This window comes from Dermochelys coriacea, chromosome 20 (assembly GCF_009764565.3).
Source record: "Dermochelys coriacea isolate rDerCor1 chromosome 20, rDerCor1.pri.v4, whole genome shotgun sequence".
Classification (NCBI taxonomy): domain Eukaryota; kingdom Metazoa; phylum Chordata; order Testudines; family Dermochelyidae; genus Dermochelys; species Dermochelys coriacea.
In genome coordinates, this window is record NC_050087.2 from 8601205 (window position 1) to 8624387 (window position 23183).

Here is a 23183-nt window from a genome sequence, read left to right on the forward strand (position 1 = left end):
ACGGGGCCAAGGGTGGGGTTAACGTTTGATTGGCACTAAGGCCCTTATACTAATGGAGCGCCTTCTTCTGTTTGTCTCCGTTCCACTTCATTCCCCAAGCATTCGGCCAGGACAGATGTCACTTATGATCTCAGTTGCCACCAGCTGGACAGAGGGACTTGGGTCTTTCTCGAGGACCTGGAGAACTGAAATTACAGAGGACAACATGTTAGTGAACAGACAAATCACAGCTAAGTGGGATCACAGAATCTTGAAGTACTGGAGCAGAATGATCACATGGTAAAATGTGAAACTGGGCTCAATCCTTCTATTGGGATAGAAAATAGATGAGAGATGAATATGCCTCACATTTCAGATCGTCACCTGTGCCTGAAATAGCTGGAGACTTATTACCTCTGAATACCATGCTACAGAAGCTCTCCAATACAAAAAGCTTTAGGTTCCTCCATTGGCCCCCTTCCATGCTCCCAACAAGCGGGGAGATCCTGATTCGACCAGAAAGTCATCCACTCTGCTGTAAATGGAAGAAGGTCCATTGTTTCAATAGCTTCCACTTTTAAGTTTATTTTCCATCTCTATTCAGGAGCCACTGTCTGAGCTCCAATAACCCTGGAATTTAACAGAGGCCAAGCTGGTTCATGCAGGATGCAGGGCACCTACTGGAAGAAAAATTGCTGGTGGGAAATTTGGGGTAGCAGAAAGTGGCTACAACTTCTCCTCACCTGGGGAGTCCACAGAGAGCCAATTAAGCCCAAAGAGTGGATAGCACTGGCTGCAGAGGGGGCCTTGCCAGGACAACCAGAAGATGCACGGACTCGCATCACACCTTCTGCAGCTTCCTCCTTCAGGGGAAATTAAAGCTGACTTTCCACTGGGCAAGAGTGAATTTGTCCTTTGATATGTGGCTGATGCACTTTGCACCAATGGTATAGGTTACTGCTGCTTGTCAACTAAATTCCTTTATAACTCACGGATGAGCAGAACTTCAGCTGTATTTATTACTTACACATCAGCAGATGTTCCAGGTTCAGCCATTTCATACACTGCGTGTCTGTGTGTTCCAAGATGATTCCTAAATACATAATGGAAAAAAACAACCACCACCACCACCACCACCACCACCACCACAATAAAACCTTCCCTTGTTGAGTGCAAAGTGATATTAGCAGTCCCTAGACAGGTCTTTGGCGTCTCCTACTGTGGGCCTAAGGGCGAGGTGTGGGCAAGAGGATGCTAGAGCAGTTTAGAGTCCACACTGAAGAGAATGAGAGAGACTTTAAAAAAAAAAAAAAAAGTGTTTACACAAAACCCATTTGCTTTAAAGAGTCTGTGTTCCTCTTGCCACTGCTGTCAGTTATTGGAGATATACTAAGCTAGTGTCTTGGTCTAGTGGTCTGAGTAAAGGACTGGGGCCAGGAATAAGTGAGTTCTAAGCAGGGATCCCACAAGGTGAGTGATCGGTGAGACTTAGGCCACAATGCCTGCCTGTCTCACATGGGTATGCTCGGGAGAAGAGAGCACAGGGCCAAAGAGGAGGAATCTTTTGCCTCCTTGACAAGGTGGTATGGCCAGGAACCTGAAACAGCAGGTGCTGAGGGCAGGTGGGCTGCATGCCTCCCAATCATGAAGTAGTAGTGAAGAGCACTGAGGAACACTGTGGGTGGGCCTGCACTTTGAGCTAGAGAGATCACTCCCAATTCAATGGGACAGGCCCACACTAGCTCGGGCAGCGCTCGCATGCTAAAATTAGAATGTAGCTAAAGCAGCACGAGCAGTGGGAGGAGCTAGCCACCTTGAGAATAGACTTTGGGGTTTGGATGGGTCATACTTGGGGTGGTTAAACCTCCTGTTGCTCCTGCCGCCGCAGTTACTCTCTATTTTTAGCACTCAGGGCTAGTGCAGGTATGTCTCATCAAACTGGGAGTTACACCCCCGGCTCCAAGTGTAAACATGCCCTACATGACAGTGTCCCAGCCTCTACTACTAAATGACTGCACCATGCTTTCCCTGCAACAATCCCGAAGCACTTTATAGCAAGTCATGATTTCCTCCGACAACCACGCTGGAGAGGTAGGGATATTAACATCCCCATTTATGTATGGGAAGCTGAGGCACAGAGAGATTAATAGCAGCTCAGTGCTGCACAGTGGGATTTTTTTCCTGTCTCCCTCAATGGGAATACCAAAAGGCACACTGGGTATCATCTCTCACCAGCTAACTTGGCTGCAACTGCCCGGATCTCTTCCCAGCTGCTACAGAAGTATGTGATGGTGATTTTGTACAAGTTCTCCAGGAGCTCTGCATTCTCTTTGGCCTAGAGGAAATCAGGGACACATGAGCTCTCTCTGGCTAGAAGTGCCCTTTGACTGCCAGCACATGCTTTTACGCACCACAGGTAAATCAGAGAAAGAACAGGTGGCTGGGTAGAAGTGGGAAAAATGGGGATCTGTGGCAGATTTACATTTCCCGTCACCCTCAGTCATATATCCCACTCCGACCGTTATTTCCATTACCCATCACACATCCCCCCCACACCTCTACACCACCACATGCCACTCCAGTCAAGAATCTCAGATACTTCAACAGCTCACTCACAAGGTGTCTGCAAATGTCCACCTGGAGCTCTTCAGGCTTCAGCTCGGCTGTGCCATCAAGGTGTTCATTAATTGCTGTTTGGAGCCTCTTCAGTCCCAAAAACGGGGCACCGAAGTGAAACGTAGCTCTGCATTCCTGAAAAAAAGAAAGCGTGTCACACCATTTAATTGTTCCCTACTGAGTGCTATGGTCATTCAAAGGGAACTCATCTGCTCGACTGCTCATCTATTCCAGGATAAAAAGGGATTCATCTAGATGTAATTGGCAGAAAACATGCAGGAATGACTAATAGAGGGGAGAGCTTTCATTGAAACCTGGAGGTAGCATCAATGTCTTTTTGGAACAGATCTATCGATGAAAGCTGCTTCACCAGGCCTCTCCAGCGTGGTTGTCGGAGGAAATCATGACTTGCTATAAAGTGCTTCGGGATTGTTGCAGGGAAAGCATGGTGCAGTCATTTAGTAGTAGAGGCTGGGACACTGTCATGTAGGAGGGCAATGAACTGAGGGGAGAATTTTGGCCTCCACAGCAGGCAGGAATAGCCGAGCTCCCCTGGAATTGGGAGGAAGATTCCTTTGGCTTAGTAAATAAGTCACTCTCAGTCTTACCATTGAAACCTTGGGGTTCGGGTCTTGCAGGTGCAGCAGAAGTGTGACCCAGCTCTGTCTAACCTGCTCGGCGAAATAGGCCTTCCATTTTCTTTTTGTCAGGTGGGCCAGGATGCCAAAATAGGACAAAGGCCAATAAATGAAGAGCATCATCCTCCTACAGCCAAGAAAGCCCCACAAGTTAGTAACTAAGGGACAATTACATCACGTACCTTGCACAACCATCTCTTCTACGCTAAAGTCGAGGGATTCCAACTACAGCTAGTCGGAAACACTTTCATGAACCAATTTTTGATTTGAATTTGCTGATTCATCCAACTATTTTAGCGAGAGTTCCATTTTGATGAAATTCCTCCAGAAGCCAGGCAGGGGTCCTTAGAAACCCGCCTGCTGTCTTGCCAGTGCACCCATCCAGCTCCTTGGCAGCCGATCTAGCAGGCTGACTGGGATCGTGGGCTTCCAGGCCCCCACCTTCTGGGACCCTGGCTCTCAAATTTGCAACTCCCTGGCCCCTCTAGCTCCCACAGTTTCCCGGGTTCCCAGCCCCGGGATAGTCCGAGAGCAGACTGCCCTGGCCCAAGGCTTTCAATAGAGCTAGGTTGAGAATAGTAATTCTGGTTCATAAAGAGTTTTGAAGTTTGGGGAGAGGGATTCCCACAAATAGGAACAAAACCAAAATTTGAAATCTCAAAATTCTCTGCAAAACAGAATCCTCATTCCAACCCTCTCACATGGTATAGAGAAGGCCCAACACTCTCTGTTGTACCTTAGAACCCTCTTTTCATGCTTATCTAGCTACCTAATCTAGTATTCAGACTTTCTTTGAGGTTCTCAGTGGCAAGAAAAAAAGAACAGAAGGGGGAGACTGTGGAGCAGGGATGTCATCCCCATCCTCCTAATGTTCTCCTCCTCTGTAAAACACCTCTCTTCCCTGGGGCCTAAACATCTCTTCACTCTGACATGAGCAATGCCCAGGGAGTAAATGGAGTCTAATCAAGATCGATTGAACTGGGGCTGGAGAGTTCTGGTCATATACATTGTCAAAGTAGGTCCGGATCTGTTGGGTGAGATCTCTGAAGGAAGAACCTATGTTAACCTCTTTCAGCTCCTTCAGGACTTTGGCCACTGCTTTCATGCTCTCGCCAATGACTTCAGAACTGAAAGGGTCATTTAAGGCCCTGATCAGTATGACCATAAGAAACTTTTTGTGCTTTTTCACCTGTATACAAACATATGACATTAAAGAACACTTATCACTGATCACACTTCTAATAAATTTTCTTTAGCAGTTATGAAGCTGTGGGAATTTAATCTCTCCCTCCCACCCCCCGGAGACCTATAGCTATATTTCAGACCAGGTTTGAGCTACAATGAGCCAAACTTGGTGCCATAATACACCTGTGTCATCCTATTATTAGATTCCTAGTTACTTAGATTCCAAGGCCAAAAGGAACCATTATGATTATCCAGTCTGACCTCCTGCATAACATAGAACTTCCCTGAAATAGTCTCTGATGGAACTAGAGTGTATCTTGATTTTAAAATTGCTAGTGACAGAGAATCCACTACAACCCTTGGTAAATTGTTCCAATGGTTAATTAAAATTACCATTAAAAACCAATGCCTTATTACCAGTCTGAATTAGTCTAGCTTCATTTTCCCCCATTGAATCTTCTTATACCTTTGTTTGCTAATGTGAAGAACCCATTCTCAAATGTGTTCCACATGTGAGTAGTTATAGACTGTCCTCAAGTCACTCCTTAACCTTCTTTGTAAAGCTAAATAGATTGAGCTCCTTGAGTCTATCACTAGAGGTATCTTTTCCAATCCTTTGAGAATTCTTGTGACTCTTCTCTGAATCCTCTCTAATTTATCAGCATCCTTCTTGAATTGTGGACACCTGATCTGGACACAGCATTCCAGCAGTGCTCACATGAGTGTCATATTCAGAGGGAAAAGAACTTCTTTACTCTTATTCAAGATTCCTCTCTTTATGCCTCCAAGGATCATTTCAGCCCTTTTGACCATAACTTCGCATTGGGAGCTTATGTTCAACTGATTATCTGCCATGACTCAAGTTGTTTTCAGCATCATTGCTTCTTGGGATAGAGTCTCTCACCTGTAAGTATGGCCTGCATTTTTTGTTCCTAGATGTATACATTTACACATGGTCATATTAAAGTGCACAGATTGTTTTCTTATGCCCAGCTTAGCAAAGGATTCGACTTGCTCGTGTTGACTGCAAAGAGGTTACTTGGGTAAGTGAGAGAGCAGAATTTGGCCTAGTGCATTGTGTGCAGCCTCTGTAAACTCCCAACAACTATTTCCCTTGGTTTCTCTAGTTATGCTGCATTCTAGTCAGTATTCTCTCTTACCTTCTCAGGCGCCCCATAGACTAAATTTCCCAGGCCTCTTACAGCCATCTGATGGACAATGCTGTTCCTATCATGTGACCTTTCTTCCAAGATGTGTAACACAGACTTAAGGAACTTCTTCTCCCTGAACATGGGATCACTCATTAGTTAAAATAAAAATCAACCTGTCCATTAGCCCCAATACAATCATTAAGATTGGGAATAGAATTTGAGCAGACATGTAATACACTAAAAACAACAAGGAGTCCTCCTACAGCCCCAGTCTTGTGGATACAGACAAATATGGCTACCCCTCTGATACTTGGCACATAATACACTAACTTTAGTATTCCACACAAATGAGAGAGGTCTACAAAACATGGAGCTTTCCTTTTGGGCACTATAATAGGGATGCACTCACCTCTTGAGAGCCTCTTAGTGGCTGGGTATGGTATCACAGTCCTTTTCTCACCCCTGGTGCACCCTGCCAGCTGTCCTCAGTGAGTCTTCTGTGGCTCAGGCCTCTGGCTGAGTCCCAAAGTCCAAGTGAACCCCTTCTGGGGTAGTCAAGAACAGTCCCATTGCCCTCACTAGGGTCTCCAGCCCCAACTCTGGGTCCTTTACATTCTGCCCTTTGTTCGAGCTCTCCATTAGCATTGTCCCCTCGTGGGGCTTATGCCACTGTCGGTGGTAGGGGAACCTGGGCCTGCCCCTAACTCTGGGTTCCAAACCATGGACCCTATACACAGGAGCTAGGCACTGCTTGATTTCAGTTCATTGTTGCTTCTTCCTACCGGCCACTTTTAGCTTCACCCTCACCTCAAGGTTAAAGTTTTTTGGGACTCTCTCCCTGCAAACCCAGCTTAAGTAAAGGCTGCCAGAATCAAACTCTGGCTGTCCCCTGAATTTCTCTGGCCAGAGAGCAGCACCCTTTCTTGCCCCTCCAGTTCCTGCCAGGAACTGATCTGCTAAGGCCCTTCAGCTCCTTTTAGCTGAGCCTGATGGGCTCAGATTGGCTGCTTTCATGAGGCCTCTCTAGACACACCCAGATTTGGGTCTCTTTTTCCTGGGGCGGGCTGTAGTAGGACCATGGGGCCTCTTGTAAGGCGCCTCAAAGCTCAGGTACAGCCCATCACAGGCACAGATTGTTTTTCTTAGAACCAGATGAGCCCCGAAGATAGTTGCTTAGCATAAGTGGGAAATATGATGCAGATGTTAGAGGAAGGCTGTGGAAAGGGAGGATGCTCCAGCAGTTATCACACTAGCCTAGGACTTAGGAGACCCACGTTCAATTTCCTGCTCCCTCAAAGACTTCCTGGGTGACCTGGAGCAAGTCACTTAGCCCTTCTGTGCATCAGTTCCCTACCTGTAAAATAGGAAGAATAGCGCTTCCCTACCTCACAGGAGTGTTGTGGGGATACATACATTAAAGAGTTTTGAGGTATTCAGATACTATAGTAATGAGAACCTAAGATAGAAGTTAATGTATTTGTAGGTTGCTTGGTTGGTAGTATTAGGACACTAGGTTCATTCAAAAGATCTGCTGAGCTAAACCAAATCAGAAGCTGTTGGTTAGGATCAGCACTAGGACTTGACAGAAGAGGTCCAGTCATCCAAACTCTGTCTGTATCTCTCTCTGCCAGCACCTGTGATTGTGTAGCTAGTATAGGCAATGACGGCAATAAAAACAACAGAGAGAGAAGGACTCAGAAAGGTTTCATGAAGTTCTTGGTGAGGTTTCCATATAAAGGAGGACTTATTCTACTGTCTAAAATGACAAATTGATCTAAAATGATATTATACAGGAGGATCTGGATGACCTTGTAAACTGGAGTAATAGTAATAGGATGAAATTTAATAGTGAGAAGTGTAAGGTTATGCATTTAGGGATTAATAACAAGAATTTTAGTTATAAGCTGGGGACGCATCAATTAGAAGTAACGGAAGAGGAGAAGGACCTTGGAGTATTGGTTGATCATAGGATGACTATGAGCTGCCAATGTGATATGGCTGTGAAAAAAGCTAATGCGGTTTTGGGATGCCTCAGGAGAGGCATTTCCAGTAGGGATAAGGAGGTTTTAGTACCGTTATACAAGGCACTGGTGAGACCTCACCTGGAATACTGTGTGCAGTTCTGGTCTCCCATGTTTAAAAAGGATGAATTCAAACTGGAGCAGGTACAGAGAAGGGCTACTAGGATGATCCAAGGAATGGAAAACTTGTCTTATGAAAGGAGACTTAAGGAGCTTGGCTTGTTTAGCCTAACTAAAAGAAGGTTGAGGGGAGATATGATTGCTCTCTATAAATATATCAGAGGGATAAATATAGGAGAGGGAGAGGAATTATTTAAGCTCAGCACCAATGTGGACACAAGAACAAATGGGTATAAACTGGCCACCAGGAAGTTTAGACTTGAAATCAGACGAAGGTTTTTAACCATCAGAGGAGTGAAGTTTTGGAATAACCTTCCAAGGGAAGCAGTGGGGGCAAAAGATCTATCTGGTTTTAAGATTCTACTCGATAAGTTTATGGAGGAGATGGTATGATGGGATAATGGGATTTTGGTAAGTAACTGATCTTTAAATATTCAGGGTAAATAGGCCAAATCCCCTGAGATGGGATATTAGATGGATGGGATCTGAGTTACTATAGAAAATTCTTTCCTGGGTATCTGGCTGGTGAATCTTGCCCATATGCTCAGGGTTTAGCTGATTGCCATATTTGGGGTCGGGAAGGAATTTTCCTCCAGGGCAGATTGGAGAGGCCCTGGAGGTTTTTCGCCTTCCTCTGTAGCATGGGGCATGGTTGACTGGAGGGAGGCTTCTCTGCTCCTTGAAGTTTTGAACCATGATTTGAGGACTTCAATAGCTCAGACATGGGTGAGGTTTTTCATAGGAGTGGTGGGTGACATTCTGTGGCCTGCGCTGTGCAGGAGGTCGGACTAGATGATCAGAGTGGTCCCTTCTGACCTTAGTATCTATGAATCTATGACAATTACTCCTATGAACTGAACTGTACAACTCCCGAAAGAAAGGCACACTACAGTCTAATGACAGGTTTCAGAGTAGCAGCCGTGTTACTCTGTATTCGCAAAAAGAAAAGGAGTACTTGTGGCTCTAAGGTGCAGCTTGAACAGAGTGTCAGGAAGCCCCGGTTACTTCTCAAGTCTGCTGTTCAGTTGACAGTTCATCCATTGGCAATATCCTGGACACCAGTGTCCCTGGAAGGACTTGATGCCGGGAGGTAAGTTTCAGTCTCATACATCTCATAGGACTAGTTTTGCTAGGGACAAAATTTTGCAGTCATTTTTCCTCTTTCTGCAAGGAGTATGGGCACTAGCAGAATACAGTGATATGGAAAAGATACATGATCAGGACCCAAAAACAGGGGGCATAGAGTGTGGTGATCACTAATGGACATTTTGGGGTCATATCTCCAGATATGATGTGACAGAGTGCTGAGGGTTTGCTCTTGAGTCAGCACTCTGGTCACTAGTTATACTAATTTGGTTCCTCAACCAAAAAGCCTAATTTGATAGAGGTGTAGCTGATTACGAGGTCAGATTGGGGCTAGTGAGTCAAGGAACCAATCATTCCATTAACAGGGAAACTGTATAAAAGGACATGGGCAGGAGCCCTTTGAGGGGAACAGAGAGAAAGAAACTTGGGTGACCAGATGTCCCAATATTTGGGGCTTTATCTTATACAGGTGCCTATTCCCCGCCCCCACCCTGATTTTTCACACTTGCTGTCTGGTCACCCTAAGAGAAACAGAAAAACAAAAAGCTAGGAGAGCCTGACAAAGTGAGGTCTCTGAGTGGAAACATCTTACCCCCCCCCACCTGACTTTTGGAGAAGAATTTAGAAAGTTGAGATACAATATAAAGGTGCTATGAATTGGTAGGGGGATTAAAGAAACTATATGTTGGTGCTTAGAAGGAAAAAAGTCTCAACGCAGTCTGTGTTTGTGGAAGATGTAGGGGTGCAACACTCCTCTCTGTCACAGCTGGGGGCTCAGAGATTTCCCTGTTATCTATGCAAATGGAGAGCCTGTTGGAGAAGCCAGTGTAGAGGTTTGGCAGTCCGGGTGATGGAGGGTACACTGAAATGGGTGATGAAGCAGCAAAGAGAAGTGTAGAACAGGGGTTCTCAACCTTTCTGTTTCTGAGCCTCCCCCCACCCTCAACATGCTAGAAATACTCCATGGCTCAGTTCCAGGCCTCTGCCCTGCCAGGCATCAGAGTTTGCGGCTCCTGGCTCTGGATTTTAACCCCACAGGGTGCAGTGGCTCGGGGCTTTAGTGCAGGTGCTGGGCCTCAGGGCTCCAGCCCGGCTGGGCTCAGAGCTTCAGCTTTCTGCCCTGAGCCCCAGCTAGTCTAATGCCAATCCTGCTTGGCAGAGCCCCTAAAACCGGCCCGGTTGAGAACTGCTGGTGTAGAACAGTGGTCTCCAAACTTTTTGCCTCATGCACTCCCAGAGTGACCTGCCACAAATGTGCCACCAATGGAAGACCTGCCGCAGGCAGGCCGATGAAGGGGAACACCAGCTGTGGATGTGCAGAGCTGCCAAGAAAAAAAAAAAAAAAAAAAAGGCGGAGTGCCCTCCGGCAGCGCTACTGCTGCCATGCACCCCCTGGGATCATCTCGCACACCCCAGTTTGGAGACCACTGGTGTAGAAGACCCTACAGACCTTCCAACAATCCCACCATGCAGAAAAATAGCCTTTCCTTGCCTGGTAGGTTTAACAGCAAAAGAGCCGTCAGGAATTTATACGGGAGCAAGCCCAGGTCTGGCAACAATTCCTCCAAAATTTGGCATGTCCTATGACAGGAAATGAAAACCAGGCACAGGAGATCAGACTGTAAAATGGGACCTGCGAACAACCCTGATGTGTTTTTGGTTACTCCTTAAAGGAGCAGCAGTGAGACCTCCTAGGGACAGAACAATGTGCGCCCTTCGACTGACACCTTATTTAACCGGGGTAGCATATATATGGCTCTTGGTGATTAGCGGGCAAGAGATTATGCCATGATTAAGGCAGCCATGCTGGACTAGGTGGGGCCTGTCCAGCAAAAAGTACTGCCAGAAATGTAGAGTTGAAAGATGCATTGAGGGATCATGCCTCTGCGCATTTGGACAGAAATTAAAAGATTGGGCCATTCATTGGTAAAGCCAGATACTCAAACTAGGGGGAGATCATGGACCGCATGATTCTGGAAGTTTCTTCAGAGTCTCCCTGAGCATACCCGAGTATGGGTTCTGTGGCGCCAGCCAATTCATCTGGATCACACAGTTACAGTTAGAGGAATTTGCAGAGGCGGACATTCCCAGAGTGAATCAGTGGTTTAAGGGACTAGATTTGAGAAGGACCACAGTGCCTACAGCTGGGAAGGGCAGCAAGAAGAGGGAGGAGCCTCAAGGAACTGTAGTGGGAGCTTGACCTACAGTGTGCGTCCAACATGGACGTGAAGGACATCTAAAAAGAGACTGTCCTAAAATGGACTGTGGGTTTGCCCAGTTTTGTGGTTGGGACAAGACTCCCAGGCAGGGAAGAAAAAAGAAAGTACCTACCATATCGGTATGGGTAGGGAGGAGCCACCAAAGGGACTAATGGACATCCTGTTTGCTAATCAGGCAGGAGTTAGTGAAACCTCACTGGATACTTCCCAGAGGTAGGATCAAAACTGACTAGGCTCATGGGGACAATAAATTCTGCCCAATGGCAAAGGTGACTCTGAAAATTAAGGGGAAGTTTAGGCAGAAACAGGTAGGGGTAGTGGATGGATTGCCCCACTGCCTTCTACTGGGCATGGACTGGAATCCCTTTCTAACAGGGACACCAAGGCAGGTATGGAGGCCCAGGAGGGTGGAAATAAAACCTGCAGGTCCAGGTAAAGAGGAAATATATGTAAAGAGGCTGGAGGAACCTAGACATGAAAGTACAAGCCACAGAGAAGTCCCCTGTGAGACAAGAGGGAGGAGAAAGAAAACAAAGGTCAAGCGTAAAGGTGACTTAAGATCATCCATTGGGGTCAAACAGTCATCAGAGGCCTTACCACCAGGATCTCAGGAGCAGGCATCCCTAGAACACTTTGGAGGGACTCAGAGCAGTCTGTGTTCATGGAAGAGGCTGGGGCACAGCCTACCACCCCGTCACATACAGGTGCCTAAAATGGGCCTGCACATGGGCCAACAGCATGAGCAGAATATACACTTGTGTCTGCAGCGCCAGCAATCACATAGCTAGGTACCCATCCATGTGAACAAATTCAAGTTTTGTGGACAAAACTGAGGCACCCATCTTGAAAACCTGACCCATTGTGGCCACTATACAAGATCAGCCTTACTGGGTCAGTCCAATGGTCCATCTAGTCCAGTACACTGTCTTCCAACAGTGGTCAATGCCAGCTTCTTCAGAAGGAAAAACAGAACAGGGCAATCATGAAGTGATCCTATCCCTGTTGTCCAGTCTCAGTTTCTGGCGGTCAGAGGCCTAGGGACACCCAGAGCTTGGGGTTGCATCCCTGACCATCTTGCCTAATAGCCATTGATGGACCTGTCCTCCATGAACTTATCCAATTCTTTTTTTAAAAAAAACCCAGTTATACTTTTGGCCTTCACAACATCCCTTGGCAATGAGTTCCACAGGTGGACCGTGTGTTGGGTGAAGTAGTACTTTCTTATGTTTATTTGATACCTGCTGCCCATCCATGAACACAGAGCTGAGATCCTGGTTTCCTAGAAAAATTCAGAGACATTATAAAACCATTAAGTCTGTAATTTGAGCACCTTGTTGGCATGGAATAAAGAAACACAACAAGAAGAGAAACTAATAATGTTGTGAGATTGATGGGAAATGTACATTAATGGGCTACCAGAGCTGAGGACTCAGGAATCTCTTAGTGTTAACTGGCAAGGGGCACAGAGTGGGTGCTGAGGGGTCTGGTATGTACATTCTAGTTCACTAAAAGATTGTCCCATGAGTCTCAAATAAAAGCCCATGTCACCAATATCATTGTGAAACGCATGTACAGATGCTGTGTAAAGAGTCATGTATATGCATTGAAAATTACATTCTTAGGATCTGTGTCTCGGGACTAGTCACCAGGAAAGTTGTCAGAATGGTTTTCTTTCAGGCAAGAAATGTTTATACATCTCTTTGTTTACATGTACATTAAGTATGTAGGGTTCACATTCAGTTGAGAAGGACTGAGAACTTCAAAGAAAGAAAAGTAGCAGGAAGTAGATAGGGGGTGGGGATACCCAATTCTGGGGTACACATCAAAGGTTTGCTCTAGTATATTTGGGGGACATCTTTCACTTAGGAAGTAGATGGACAGCGAGTTTGCTTGATGAAAGAGGGGTCGCTATCAGGCTTGGTTGAGAACTTTGGGTGAGAAACATCTTTAGACAGGAGGTTAACCTGTTGGTTAAGTTTAGTTTCTAGGAGCAGGTTATGATTTCATTTTACATGCAACCATTTTTTGCTTGCATTCTTACTCACCATCACTGGAATCTCTGTTCTTTGATAATCTCTGTTCTTGTTTTCACTAGAAAGATATCTAAGTGCTGTGTGTTTTGCAGTAGAGAGTATAAGTAATAAAGTATCAAGTATAGAGTCTAAAGTAGAAGTAATAAACTGGTGTGTTCTGTTCCATTGGGAACAGCAGGCCTGATAATTCTGTGGGAGTTCAGTGGATAAAGGTCTGGACACTATACGGAATGGTCAGAAGACTCGGGGGTTTGTGTGTGCCTATCATTAACCTGTACAAAGAGACTGAGGTCTGAGGAGGCCTGGATAGCAGTGTTTGTTTTGCCAGAGCCTGGTAGTTTCAGGGAACTGACCCACAGCAGGCATAGACAAGACTTCCTCACTCGAAGGGCATGTGATGGTAAGGTGCCGCGTAACCCTGGGAACTCCTGGGGAGCGTCACACAACTCTATTGGAATTCTCTTTGTTTCTCTCCCTTCTTTCTAATTATCGGCAAGGGTTGCCCTCAGTAAGTTGTAGTCCTTTTCGGAATCGCCTGGGGCTGCTTATCGTTGGCAAAGGCAGCTTTTGTCCTAGGGTTTGGCTGACCTGCTGCAGGAGAACAGGAAACAACTCTGGGAGCAGCTCCTGCACAGCTTTGTTCAACTGCAGTGCTGAGACCACCTCAAAGATGGCACATGTTGCCTGAAAGGAGAGCATGGTAAAAAAGGAGTTCTCTTCCCAACACCTTCACGCCCTCTCTTCCCTTCTGATATCTGCTGTACTAAATTCTCCCTTCTGACAGTAACAGGAATGACAGCAAGCAACTCGCTGAACTCGTGGCTCAGTTTCCCACATCTGTAAAAATGTATATGACCTACCAAGGCATGTTGTGAGTCCTAAGGAAGATTTGCAAAGCACCGTGAGAAACCTGGTCCAAAGACTTTCTAATGGCCAGATAGTATTAAGTAAAATCAGTCACGTACTCTAAAACTGCCATATTTATTCCACAGACAGCAGAGCCGGACTCAGGGAAACAGTACATCAGAGGAGAAGTGCCCACACAGCAATATTATACCACACTTCCAGCTTTCCACAGGGCACAGGAAAGCCTGAAAGCTGCATCTTTCATCTAACTTACTGAGAGAGGTTCAGCAGCTGCCAAATGCCTGCCAATTTCAGTCTGAGCTGATGCTGCCTTCTTTTCTTGTTGGAGTCTTTATCTTATCGATTAGGACTTGTAGGACTTGAGTGGCAAGCAAGGGGTCTCCCCCCAGAGATCTCCACAGCTCAGTGGTGTCACTGCAGTTTAACAGAAGTTACAGGTGAGCCCTGGACACTTTTGAGCCTCAGACTGAATGTGTCATATTTTAGTAAAGACCAAATGTTCTCCTTGCCTATGATGATAGAGTTAGGAGTCCTGTCCTCCTTTAACGTTCCTTGTGTTTAAATATTGAGTTTCCAGTTACAGAACTAAGTTAAGAGACCTAGTCTTTCTGCAGCCTAACCATTAATACTAGACGTCAGAAGGACAGGACACAGAGCGCCAACCTCAGTTCCTGTTTTTTCCCCCATTTCCCAGTCAATATGGAATCATGAGCATGTAACTCCCAAAGACCTAGGGTTTGGAAGGCAAGTGGATGAAAGAAAAGCCAGATTCCTACTAACTGGACATTCAACTATGAGAACCAATATTCATGGCCCTCCTATGTCCCCTTCACAAATGGTGTCCCTACCCTCTGTTTGCCAGAAGCTGGGACTGGGCAACAGGAGATGGATCACTTGACAATGACCTGTTGTGTTCATTTCCTCTGGGGCATGTGGCACTGGTCACGGTCGCAAGACAGACTACTGGGCTAGATGGCCTTTTGTCTGACCCAGCATGGCCGTTCTTATGGTCTTAGATTCCAGCACTGATAACTCAGTTAGGGATCTTTAAATGAAATGATGGATCTGCTTCCAGTCCACTTTTAAGTACCAAGGATGGCAACTCTACTCTAGCAGCCACACTCTCACTGATACCAAGCAGAGGTCTGATGATAATATTGGCCCTAGTCTTTGTAATCAGCCAGGGATTTGCATTTGAAGCTGTCATGCTACCAGGAAACCAACAGCCACTGCTCATTTCCAGAGTGAGGTCAATTCAGGTGTCTAGAGAGGTAAATGTTTCCAACACTACACTCCAGTTATACCCCTAAAGATAGGTCTTTAGGATATATCAAAGCAGCTATTAATGAATGGAAACAGAATGACACTTAATTTCTCTCCGCACCCCACCTTAACATGTTCTTGGACCTTCCTGCAGAAAGACCCCGGTTATTAACCGTTAGGAATTATCCCAAACGGTCTGCTGCTTAAAGAAGCCCTACATCTCCTAGTAAAGCTGTGGGATCCGTGTTTTACCAAGATGAATGCAATAGGTAGCGGTATATACCTGTCCATCGGCAGACGCTTGCTGAGGAGGCTGGAGATCACTGCCTCTCAGTGATGGTGAGCTAGAATGGACACTGCCTCTACCGGGAACTGCCTCAAGCTGCCTCCTGGATAATAAGCATGTGGCGATAGAGTATAGCCAGGATATCTGGCACCTGGAAGGAACAAAACCAGAAAGAAATATCCCTTTTTTCCTTTCTCTCCATTCAGTCTACAGAATCAAAACCTTTATTTAGCCATTTGCTGCTTTTTTAGAAATGCCTCACTTCAAGAAACAAATGTTCAAATACGTCTGCGTAACTTGAACCGACACAAATTGCCCACACACGGCTGTAAAAATTAACACTGCCACACACATAGACATACCAGTTAATTTAATGTGCCCAGCTATGCATTACGTAAACCAGTTCACATGCACAAAAGGCGGCTTTGCTGGCCCAGATTTGGCAGGTGTGATTTAAGCAGCCAAATCTGACCATTTGCCTCGAAGAATGCAGAGCTCAAACAACCACAAGCACAAAATATGCAAGTGCTTTAAAGACAGTGTACAAATGTCTGGGACTATGAACAGGTGACTACCTCTCATATTCATCCCTAACCCTTCACAGCTTCAAAACACTGTGCACACATGGCAGTTCTGCTGCAAGGGTTCCCTGCCCGGAGGCCTTTCACCAGCCTTGTTAGAAGATTTGTGGAGTGCTCCTTTCATCTAGCCCTAATGCACTGGGCTTCAGAATAAGGCATAGTGGATCCCAAAGTCACTAGAGTTTTCTCCCTCCCTCCTTCTCTTCTTAAAGGATACGTCTACACAGCAAAAAAATCCCACAGCAGTGAATTTTAGAGCTCAGGTCAATCTGGGCCCTTGGGCTTGCACGATGGGGCTAAAAGTGGAGCTGTTCCTGCTCGGGCTGAAGCCCAGACTCAGAAACCTGGCAAGAGGGTGGCAATAGACCAGTGCTCTTTTTAATCCATGTAGCCCTTAGCCATAGGCCTCCTAATAACTGGAGGCCTCCAAGTGCCGATCATTCTGTCTTCTTGTATTTTCCCCAGAGTCTGTTTTCTCAAGCCTTTCTTGGCTGAATACTGTGGCAACAAGCTAGACCAATAAATAACCAACCAGCCATCTTCCTTTTCCCTTGGATTATCTAGGTCTACTGCTATTGATTTTGACATTGCCTATCTTAGGATAGGCACAGAGATGGAATCGACTCTATGTCCGAGGGGGAGAAACAGCAAGATTTTTGTTCCTTACACATGAGGGGCAAAGATCGAAAAGCCTACAGTTTAGGCAGAAAACTCTCCAGTTCCCAGTTTTACCTTATCCAGCATGGCATCTCCACACTCCTTCAGGATGGTCTTCATCCATAGTCCAGCTGCCGTGGGGCTATCAGACAGCAGGTGGGGCTATCAGACAGCAGACCATCCAATGTAGGCTCAATAAAGTCTGTGGCCTGTTCCGTGGGAAAGTACTTACTAACAACGTGGGAACAAATCAAAAACAGGGGAGACCGCAATGATGTTTGGCTCCAGCACTTTTAAAAATGGAAACAAAGATACATGCATCAGCTATTGTGAATTAGCCTCCTGTCTAGCTAGCCATTTGTGATTCAAATTCTCTCTCTAGTCTATAGACTAGATTTTTATATTCGACACTAATGATATCAGGTTAGAGGCAAAGACTCTGTTGCACAGTTAGCACAACATTGTACTGGATATGCAGGAGGTAAGTTTCCAGTCTGTATTCTCTTATATACACTGCATATTTTTACAACATATAAAAGTAAGTAAAGAGAGGCGTGCACACAAATATAGGCTAAGGCAAACCCACAAGGTGACAGAATGGATCCTGGGTGGTTTCTCAGCTTGATGTTCCACTAACAGTTTTTTTCTCCTGGATGGCTGGATGGCAGGGCCAGCTCCAGGCACCAGCTGAGGAAGCTCATGCTTGGGGTGGCAGATTGCAAGGGGCGGTGTTCCAGCCAATCTTAGGGCGGCATGGCGGCTCTTTTATTTCATTTTTTTTTTTTTTTGCTTCGCCGCTCCAGATCAGTGAAAAAGCAAGAGCCGGCCCTGCTGGATAGGTACAGGTGTGCACATTTTCATGGGCGTGAAACATTCTATGGAATCTGGTTTTTACATGGCATTCAGAGCACACATCTATGAAAAGCATCTTGCTGGTTACTAGCAACGAGTGCCCCGCTCTCACAGCTCGCTCCGAGTATGGAAAGGCATCATGAAAGATTAAATGTCAGATGAATGGTGCCCTGTCACTAGCACATCCGCACAAGCTTTTTGAGTCAGTTACCTTGGCCATTTTGGAAGATGCCTGAAACAGAGCCTTGGGGTCTGGAGCTGTTAGTGCTTCACGGAGACATCTCAGTTCCTCCTCTGCTGAGCTCAGGTTTATGGACTGGCCTGGAGTGGAGAAAAGGAGAAAAAGTACTGTAACGATTATGGAAACTGAACCCCTACTGCATGGATCTTCATACAGGAGGGTCCATGCGCTACGTTGTCATCAGCATAGTGTAAAATCTTGGCCCCATTGAAGTCAATGGCAAAACTCCTGTTCACTGGAATGGAGTCGGGATTACACCCTAAAATGTCTGAAAGTTAACAGTAGTGATATGTTATTGTGAATGATCCCAGGATTGAACAAGCACTGTATTCGGCTTGGAGCAGTTTTCTGTGTGTGTCTGGTTTCACTAGCCTCTCTGCTCTCACTATTTAAATCTAATCTCCTATTCAAGTATAACTCATGCAGGTAGATCAGAGGTTCCAATTTAGAGGTGAATCCCTCCACCAAACTCTCATTGTAAAAGAGACGGGGATGGACAAAAACCTTCGGCAGGAAACCCAGGCTCATTAGTCACTTCTAAACAATGCTGGGATTACTATGTTGTACATTCAAAGATTGGAGTCCCTTATTCTGTTTCTGACTCACCACTCTCACTCACTGTTTTTTAGGACTGATTAAGAATAATTGGAAATAGGGTGACCAGGTATCCCCATTTTATAGGGACAGTCCCCATTTTGGGGTCTTTTTCTTATATAGACTCCTATTACCCCCCAACCCCTGTCCCGAGGTTTCTCATTTGCTGTCTGGTCACCCTAATTGGAAATGGCCTTAAACGATAACCAAGCTCGATCCCTTAACATCATCTAACCATTAGGTGAAAAGAATATCTTACTCTTTCACAAGGGGGAAAAATGGCCTCTACTTACTCCAATAGCTTTGAATGCTCATGACCGAGGGCTGCTGGAAGAACTTTTTGTTTACAGAATGATTCCAGGAAACCCCTCCAATACAGCCAGTGGCAGGGTAAAGAGAATGAAAATGTTTAGTACCAAGGGCTTGTCTCCATGGAGATATTCAAGAAAGCTAATCCACATTCATTTTCAAAATGTATTAGTTAAACTTCATTAAACACCTATGGGGACACACTTATTTTAGAATTAAAGTGGCCTTTCATAGATTCATAGATGCTAAGGTCAGAAGGGACCATTCTGATCATCTAGTCCGACCTCCTGCACAATACAGGCCACAGAATCTCACCCACCCACTCCTACGAAAAACCTCACCCATGTCTGAGCTATTGAAGTCCTCAAATCATGGTTTAAAGACTTCAAGGAGCAGAGAATCCTCCCTCAAGTGAGCCATGCCCCATGCTATAGAGGAAGGTGAAAAAGCTCCAGGGCCTCTTCCAATCTGCCCTGGAGGAAAATTCCTTCCCGAACTCAAATATGGCAATCAGCTAAACCCTGAGCATATGGGCAAGATTCACCAGCCAGATACCCAGGAAAGAATTTTCTGTAGTAACTCAGACCCCATCCATCTAATATCCCATCTCAGGGGATTAGTCCTATTTACCCTGAATATTTAAAGATCAATTACTTACCAAAATCCCATTATCCCATCATACCATCTCCTCCATAAACTTATTGATTAGAATCTTAAAACCAGATAGATCTTTTGCCCCCACTGCTTCCCTTGGAAGGCTATTCCAAAACTTCACTCTTCTGATGGTTAGAAACCTTTCTCTAATTTCAAGTCTAAACTTCCTGGTGGCCAGTTTATACCCATTTGTTCTTGTGTCCACATTGGTGCTGAGCTTAAATAATTCCTCTCCCTCTCTGGTATTTATCCCTCCGATATATTTATAGAGAACAATCATATCTCCCCTCAACCTTCTTTTAGTTAGGCTAAAAAAGCCAAGCTCCTTGAGTCTCCTTTCATAAGACACGTTTTCCATTCCTCGGATCATCCTAGTAGCCCTTCTCTGTACCTGTTCCAGTTTGAATTCATCCTTTTTAAACATGGGGGACCAGAACTGCACACAGTATTCCAGGTGAGGTCTCACCAGTGCCTTGTATAATGGTACTAAAACCTCCTTATCCCTACTGGAAATACCTCTCCTGAGGCATCCCAAAACCGCATTAGCTTTTTTCACAGCCATATCACATTGGCAGCTCATAGTCATCCTATGGTCAACCAATACGCCAAGGTCCTTCTCCTCTTCTGTTACTTCTAATTGATGCGTCCCCAGCTTATAACTAAAATTCTTGTTATTAATCCCTAAATGCATAACCTTACATTCCTCACTATTAATTTTCATCCTATTACTATTACTCCAGTTTACAAGGTCATCCAGATCCTCCTGTATAATATCCCGATCCTTCTCTGAATTGGCAATACCTCCCAGCTTTGTATCATCTGCAAACTTTATTAGCACACTCGCACTTTTTGTGCCAAGATCAGTAATAAAAAGATTAAATAAGATTGGTCCCAAAACTGATCCTTGAGGAACTCCACTAGTAACCTCCCTCCAGCCTGACAGTTCGCCTTTCAGTAGGACCCATTGTAGTCTCCCCTTTAACCAATTCCTTATCCACCTTTTGAAGTTCATATTGATCCCCATCTTTTCCAGTTTAACTAATAATTCCCCTTGTGGCACCGTATCAAACGCCTTTCTGAAATCTAGGTAAATTAGATCCACTGCGTTTCCTTTGTCTAAAAGGATCTGTTACTTTCTCAAAAAAGGAGATCAGATTGGTTTGGCACGATCTACCTTTTGTAAAACCATGTTGTATTTTGTCCCATTTACCATTGACTTCAATGTCCTTAACTAATTTCTCCTTCAAAATTTTTTCCGGGACCTTGCATACTACAGATGTCAAACTAATAGGCCTGTAGTTACCCGGATCACATTTTTCCCCCCCTTTCTTAAAAATAGGAACTATATTAGCAATTCTCCAATCATACGGTACAACTCCTGAGTTTACAGATTCATTAAAAAATTCTTGCTAATGGGCTTGCAATTTCAGGTGCCAATTCCTTTAATATTCTTGGATGAAGATTATCTGGGCCCCCTGATTTAGTCCTATTAAGCTGTTTCAGTTTCGCTTCTACCTCAGATATGGTAATATCTGCCTCCATATCCTCATTCCCATTTGTCATGCTACCATTATCCCCAAGATCCTCTTTAGCCTTATTAAAGGCTGAGGCAAAGTATTTGTTTAGATATTGGGCCACGCCTAGATTATCCTTAACCTCCACTCCATCCTCAGTGTTTAGCGGCCCCACTTCTTTCTTAGTTTTCTTCTTATTTATATGGCTATATAACCTTTTACTATTGGTTTTAATTCCCTTTGCAAGGTCCAACTCTACTTGACTTTTAGCCTGTCTCACTTTATCCCTACATGTTCTGACCTCAATAAGGTAGCTTTCCTTGCTGATCCCCCCCCATCTTCCGCTCCCTGTATGCTTTCTGCTTCTTCTTAATCACCTCTCTAAGATGCTTGCTCATCCAGCTTGGTCTACAACTCCTGCCTATGAATTTTTTCCCCTTTCTTTGGATACAGACTTCCGATAGCTTCTGCAGCTTTGATTTAAAGTAATCCCAGGCCTCTTCTACCTTTAGATCCACAAGTTCTTCAATCCAATCCACTTCCCTAACTAATTTCCTTAATTTTAGAAAGTTCAGCCCTTTTGAAATCAAAAACCCTAGTTGCAGATTTATTTTTGTTAATCCTTCCGTTCAGTTTGAACTGAATTAGCTCATGATCACTTGAACCAAGATTATCTCCTACAACCATATCTTCTATGAGGTCCTCGCTACTCACCAAAACTAAATCTAAAATGACATCCCCTCTAGTCGGTTGAGCAACTACTTGATGAAGGAATCCATCAGCTATCGCATCTAGGAAAATCTGAGCCCTATTATTATTACTACTAGCACTGGTCCTCCAGTCTATATCTGGGAAGTTAAAGTCTCCCGTGATCACAGTTTCCATTAGTATTTACTTATCCTTCATTCAGGTTAGTTTAATTCATGGAATTCACTACAATTAATAAGGCCCATTTTAATTCAGAATCCGAGCACCAACACACGTGTTTAATGCCATTTAACTCATACCCTTTAAATGTACACCTTTAGTTAATTTGGATTAACTTTTCTTAGTGTCCCTATGGACACAAGCCCTAAGGAGTGTGCTAGGCTCTTTACACATCAGAATCTTCTCTTCTAATGAGGTATTTACAAGATGCCCACCAATCTGTTATCTAAACACTAACAGACAGGACAGAAAGAACTAGATAGGCAGAAAAATGGACATTACAACAGTGAAAGAAGGTGAAGAATTCCTTATAGCTGCTAATGGTCTCCTCACCTTGTATACAGAGAAGGCAGCTGATACAGTCAACCATCCACTGACAGGATGTGGCCAGCGAATCACAGCTGTATGGTGCTATTAGTCCAATCAGAGATCCAAACTGATCAAAAGTCTCCTGAGTCTAAAGAAAAAAGAATGAAGAATGAATGTTCTCCAGTTGGAGTAGACTTCACTTGCCATCCTTATTGTTGAGATCAGTCAGCTCTGTGTTTTTGGGGAACCAGGGTGCAGTAGCTAGCCTGTCTGACTCATGAAGGACACCCCCCGCCCCCACCAGTCTCTGTTTGAACCAAAACCCATCAGAGAAAAGGCTTGCAGAGAACAATGAAGGGTGTAGGGAGACACACCTAGACCCCTCCTGACAAGAGTGACAAGATTAAGACATCTCCATTTGCATACAGAATGAAGAACAGAGACAACTCCCCTAGCCTCATCTGCATGAAAGATGGGATAGGATTGGCATAAAAAATGAGGAACAGAGAACCGCACTAAACTCTGGGACCAGAAAAGCAGGGACACACTGCATCATGGGAATCCCTGCTCCAGATGATAATGAACCTACCCCTGCACACACTCAGCTCAGCAATCATCAGACCAATTCTAGTAATAAATCTTTAATTAATATCCCCAAATACTGAAGCAGCCTAGTTGCCTTGAGAGCTCCCTGGAAGAAACCACCACCCATAGCCAAGAGTGATCAGCTCCTATTTTCTAGCCTAAAGAAAACCCTTGAGTCAGTTTACCTATAAGTAAATCTAGTGTTCTCCCTGGAACCATTGTATTTTCTCTACAAAACCCCCTACCTATGCCCAAGTAAGGGTTCTGATGTATAGACCCAAACTCTGCATCAATTCCCCTGGGATTCCATCTCCTGACTGATCGTGCTGGGGGCTCTGCCTGTCTCCAGCACTCAGGATCCTGAGCTACCACCATCACCCGGGAACCCTGACCCGTTCAAGCCTCATGGAATGGATCAGATTTCCCCCCCCCCCCCGCCCACGATCTCTGTTTTCTTTTCTACCTCAGGTATTAACCTTTAAAATGTAACTTATGT

The 23183-nt window shown here is 45.0% G+C and overlaps 1 protein-coding gene across 1 annotated transcript; it reads right to left on the reverse strand.

Annotated features, from left to right (window-relative positions):
* Positions 1-2079: 2079 nt before the first annotated feature.
* On the reverse strand, positions 2080-3356 carry LOC122458330 (maestro heat-like repeat-containing protein family member 2B). Its single transcript, XM_043506396.1, has 3 exons — positions 3204-3356; positions 2596-2730; positions 2080-2314 (listed from the first exon to the last, which is right to left on the reverse strand). Exons 1-3 carry the CDS (start codon positions 3354-3356, stop codon positions 2201-2203), a joined length of 402 nt encoding a protein of 133 aa, XP_043362331.1. The 3' UTR covers positions 2080-2200.
* Between the last annotated feature and the right edge of the window lie 19827 nt (positions 3357-23183).

Bases quoted from the DNA above. Each gene is read 5' to 3' on its own strand.
- LOC122458330 (XM_043506396.1), bottom strand. From the start codon at position 3,356: ATGATGCTCTTCATTTATTGGCCTTTGTCCTATTTTGGCATCCTGGCC. The intron at 2,731-3,203 runs GTAAGACTGAGA...TCTTTTTTTCAG, and splicing joins CGAACCCCAAGGTTTCAATG to GAATGCAGAGCTACGTTTCA. The intron at 2,315-2,595 runs GTGAGTGAGCTG...GATTTCCTCTAG, and splicing joins TGGACATTTGCAGACACCTT to GCCAAAGAGAATGCAGAGCT.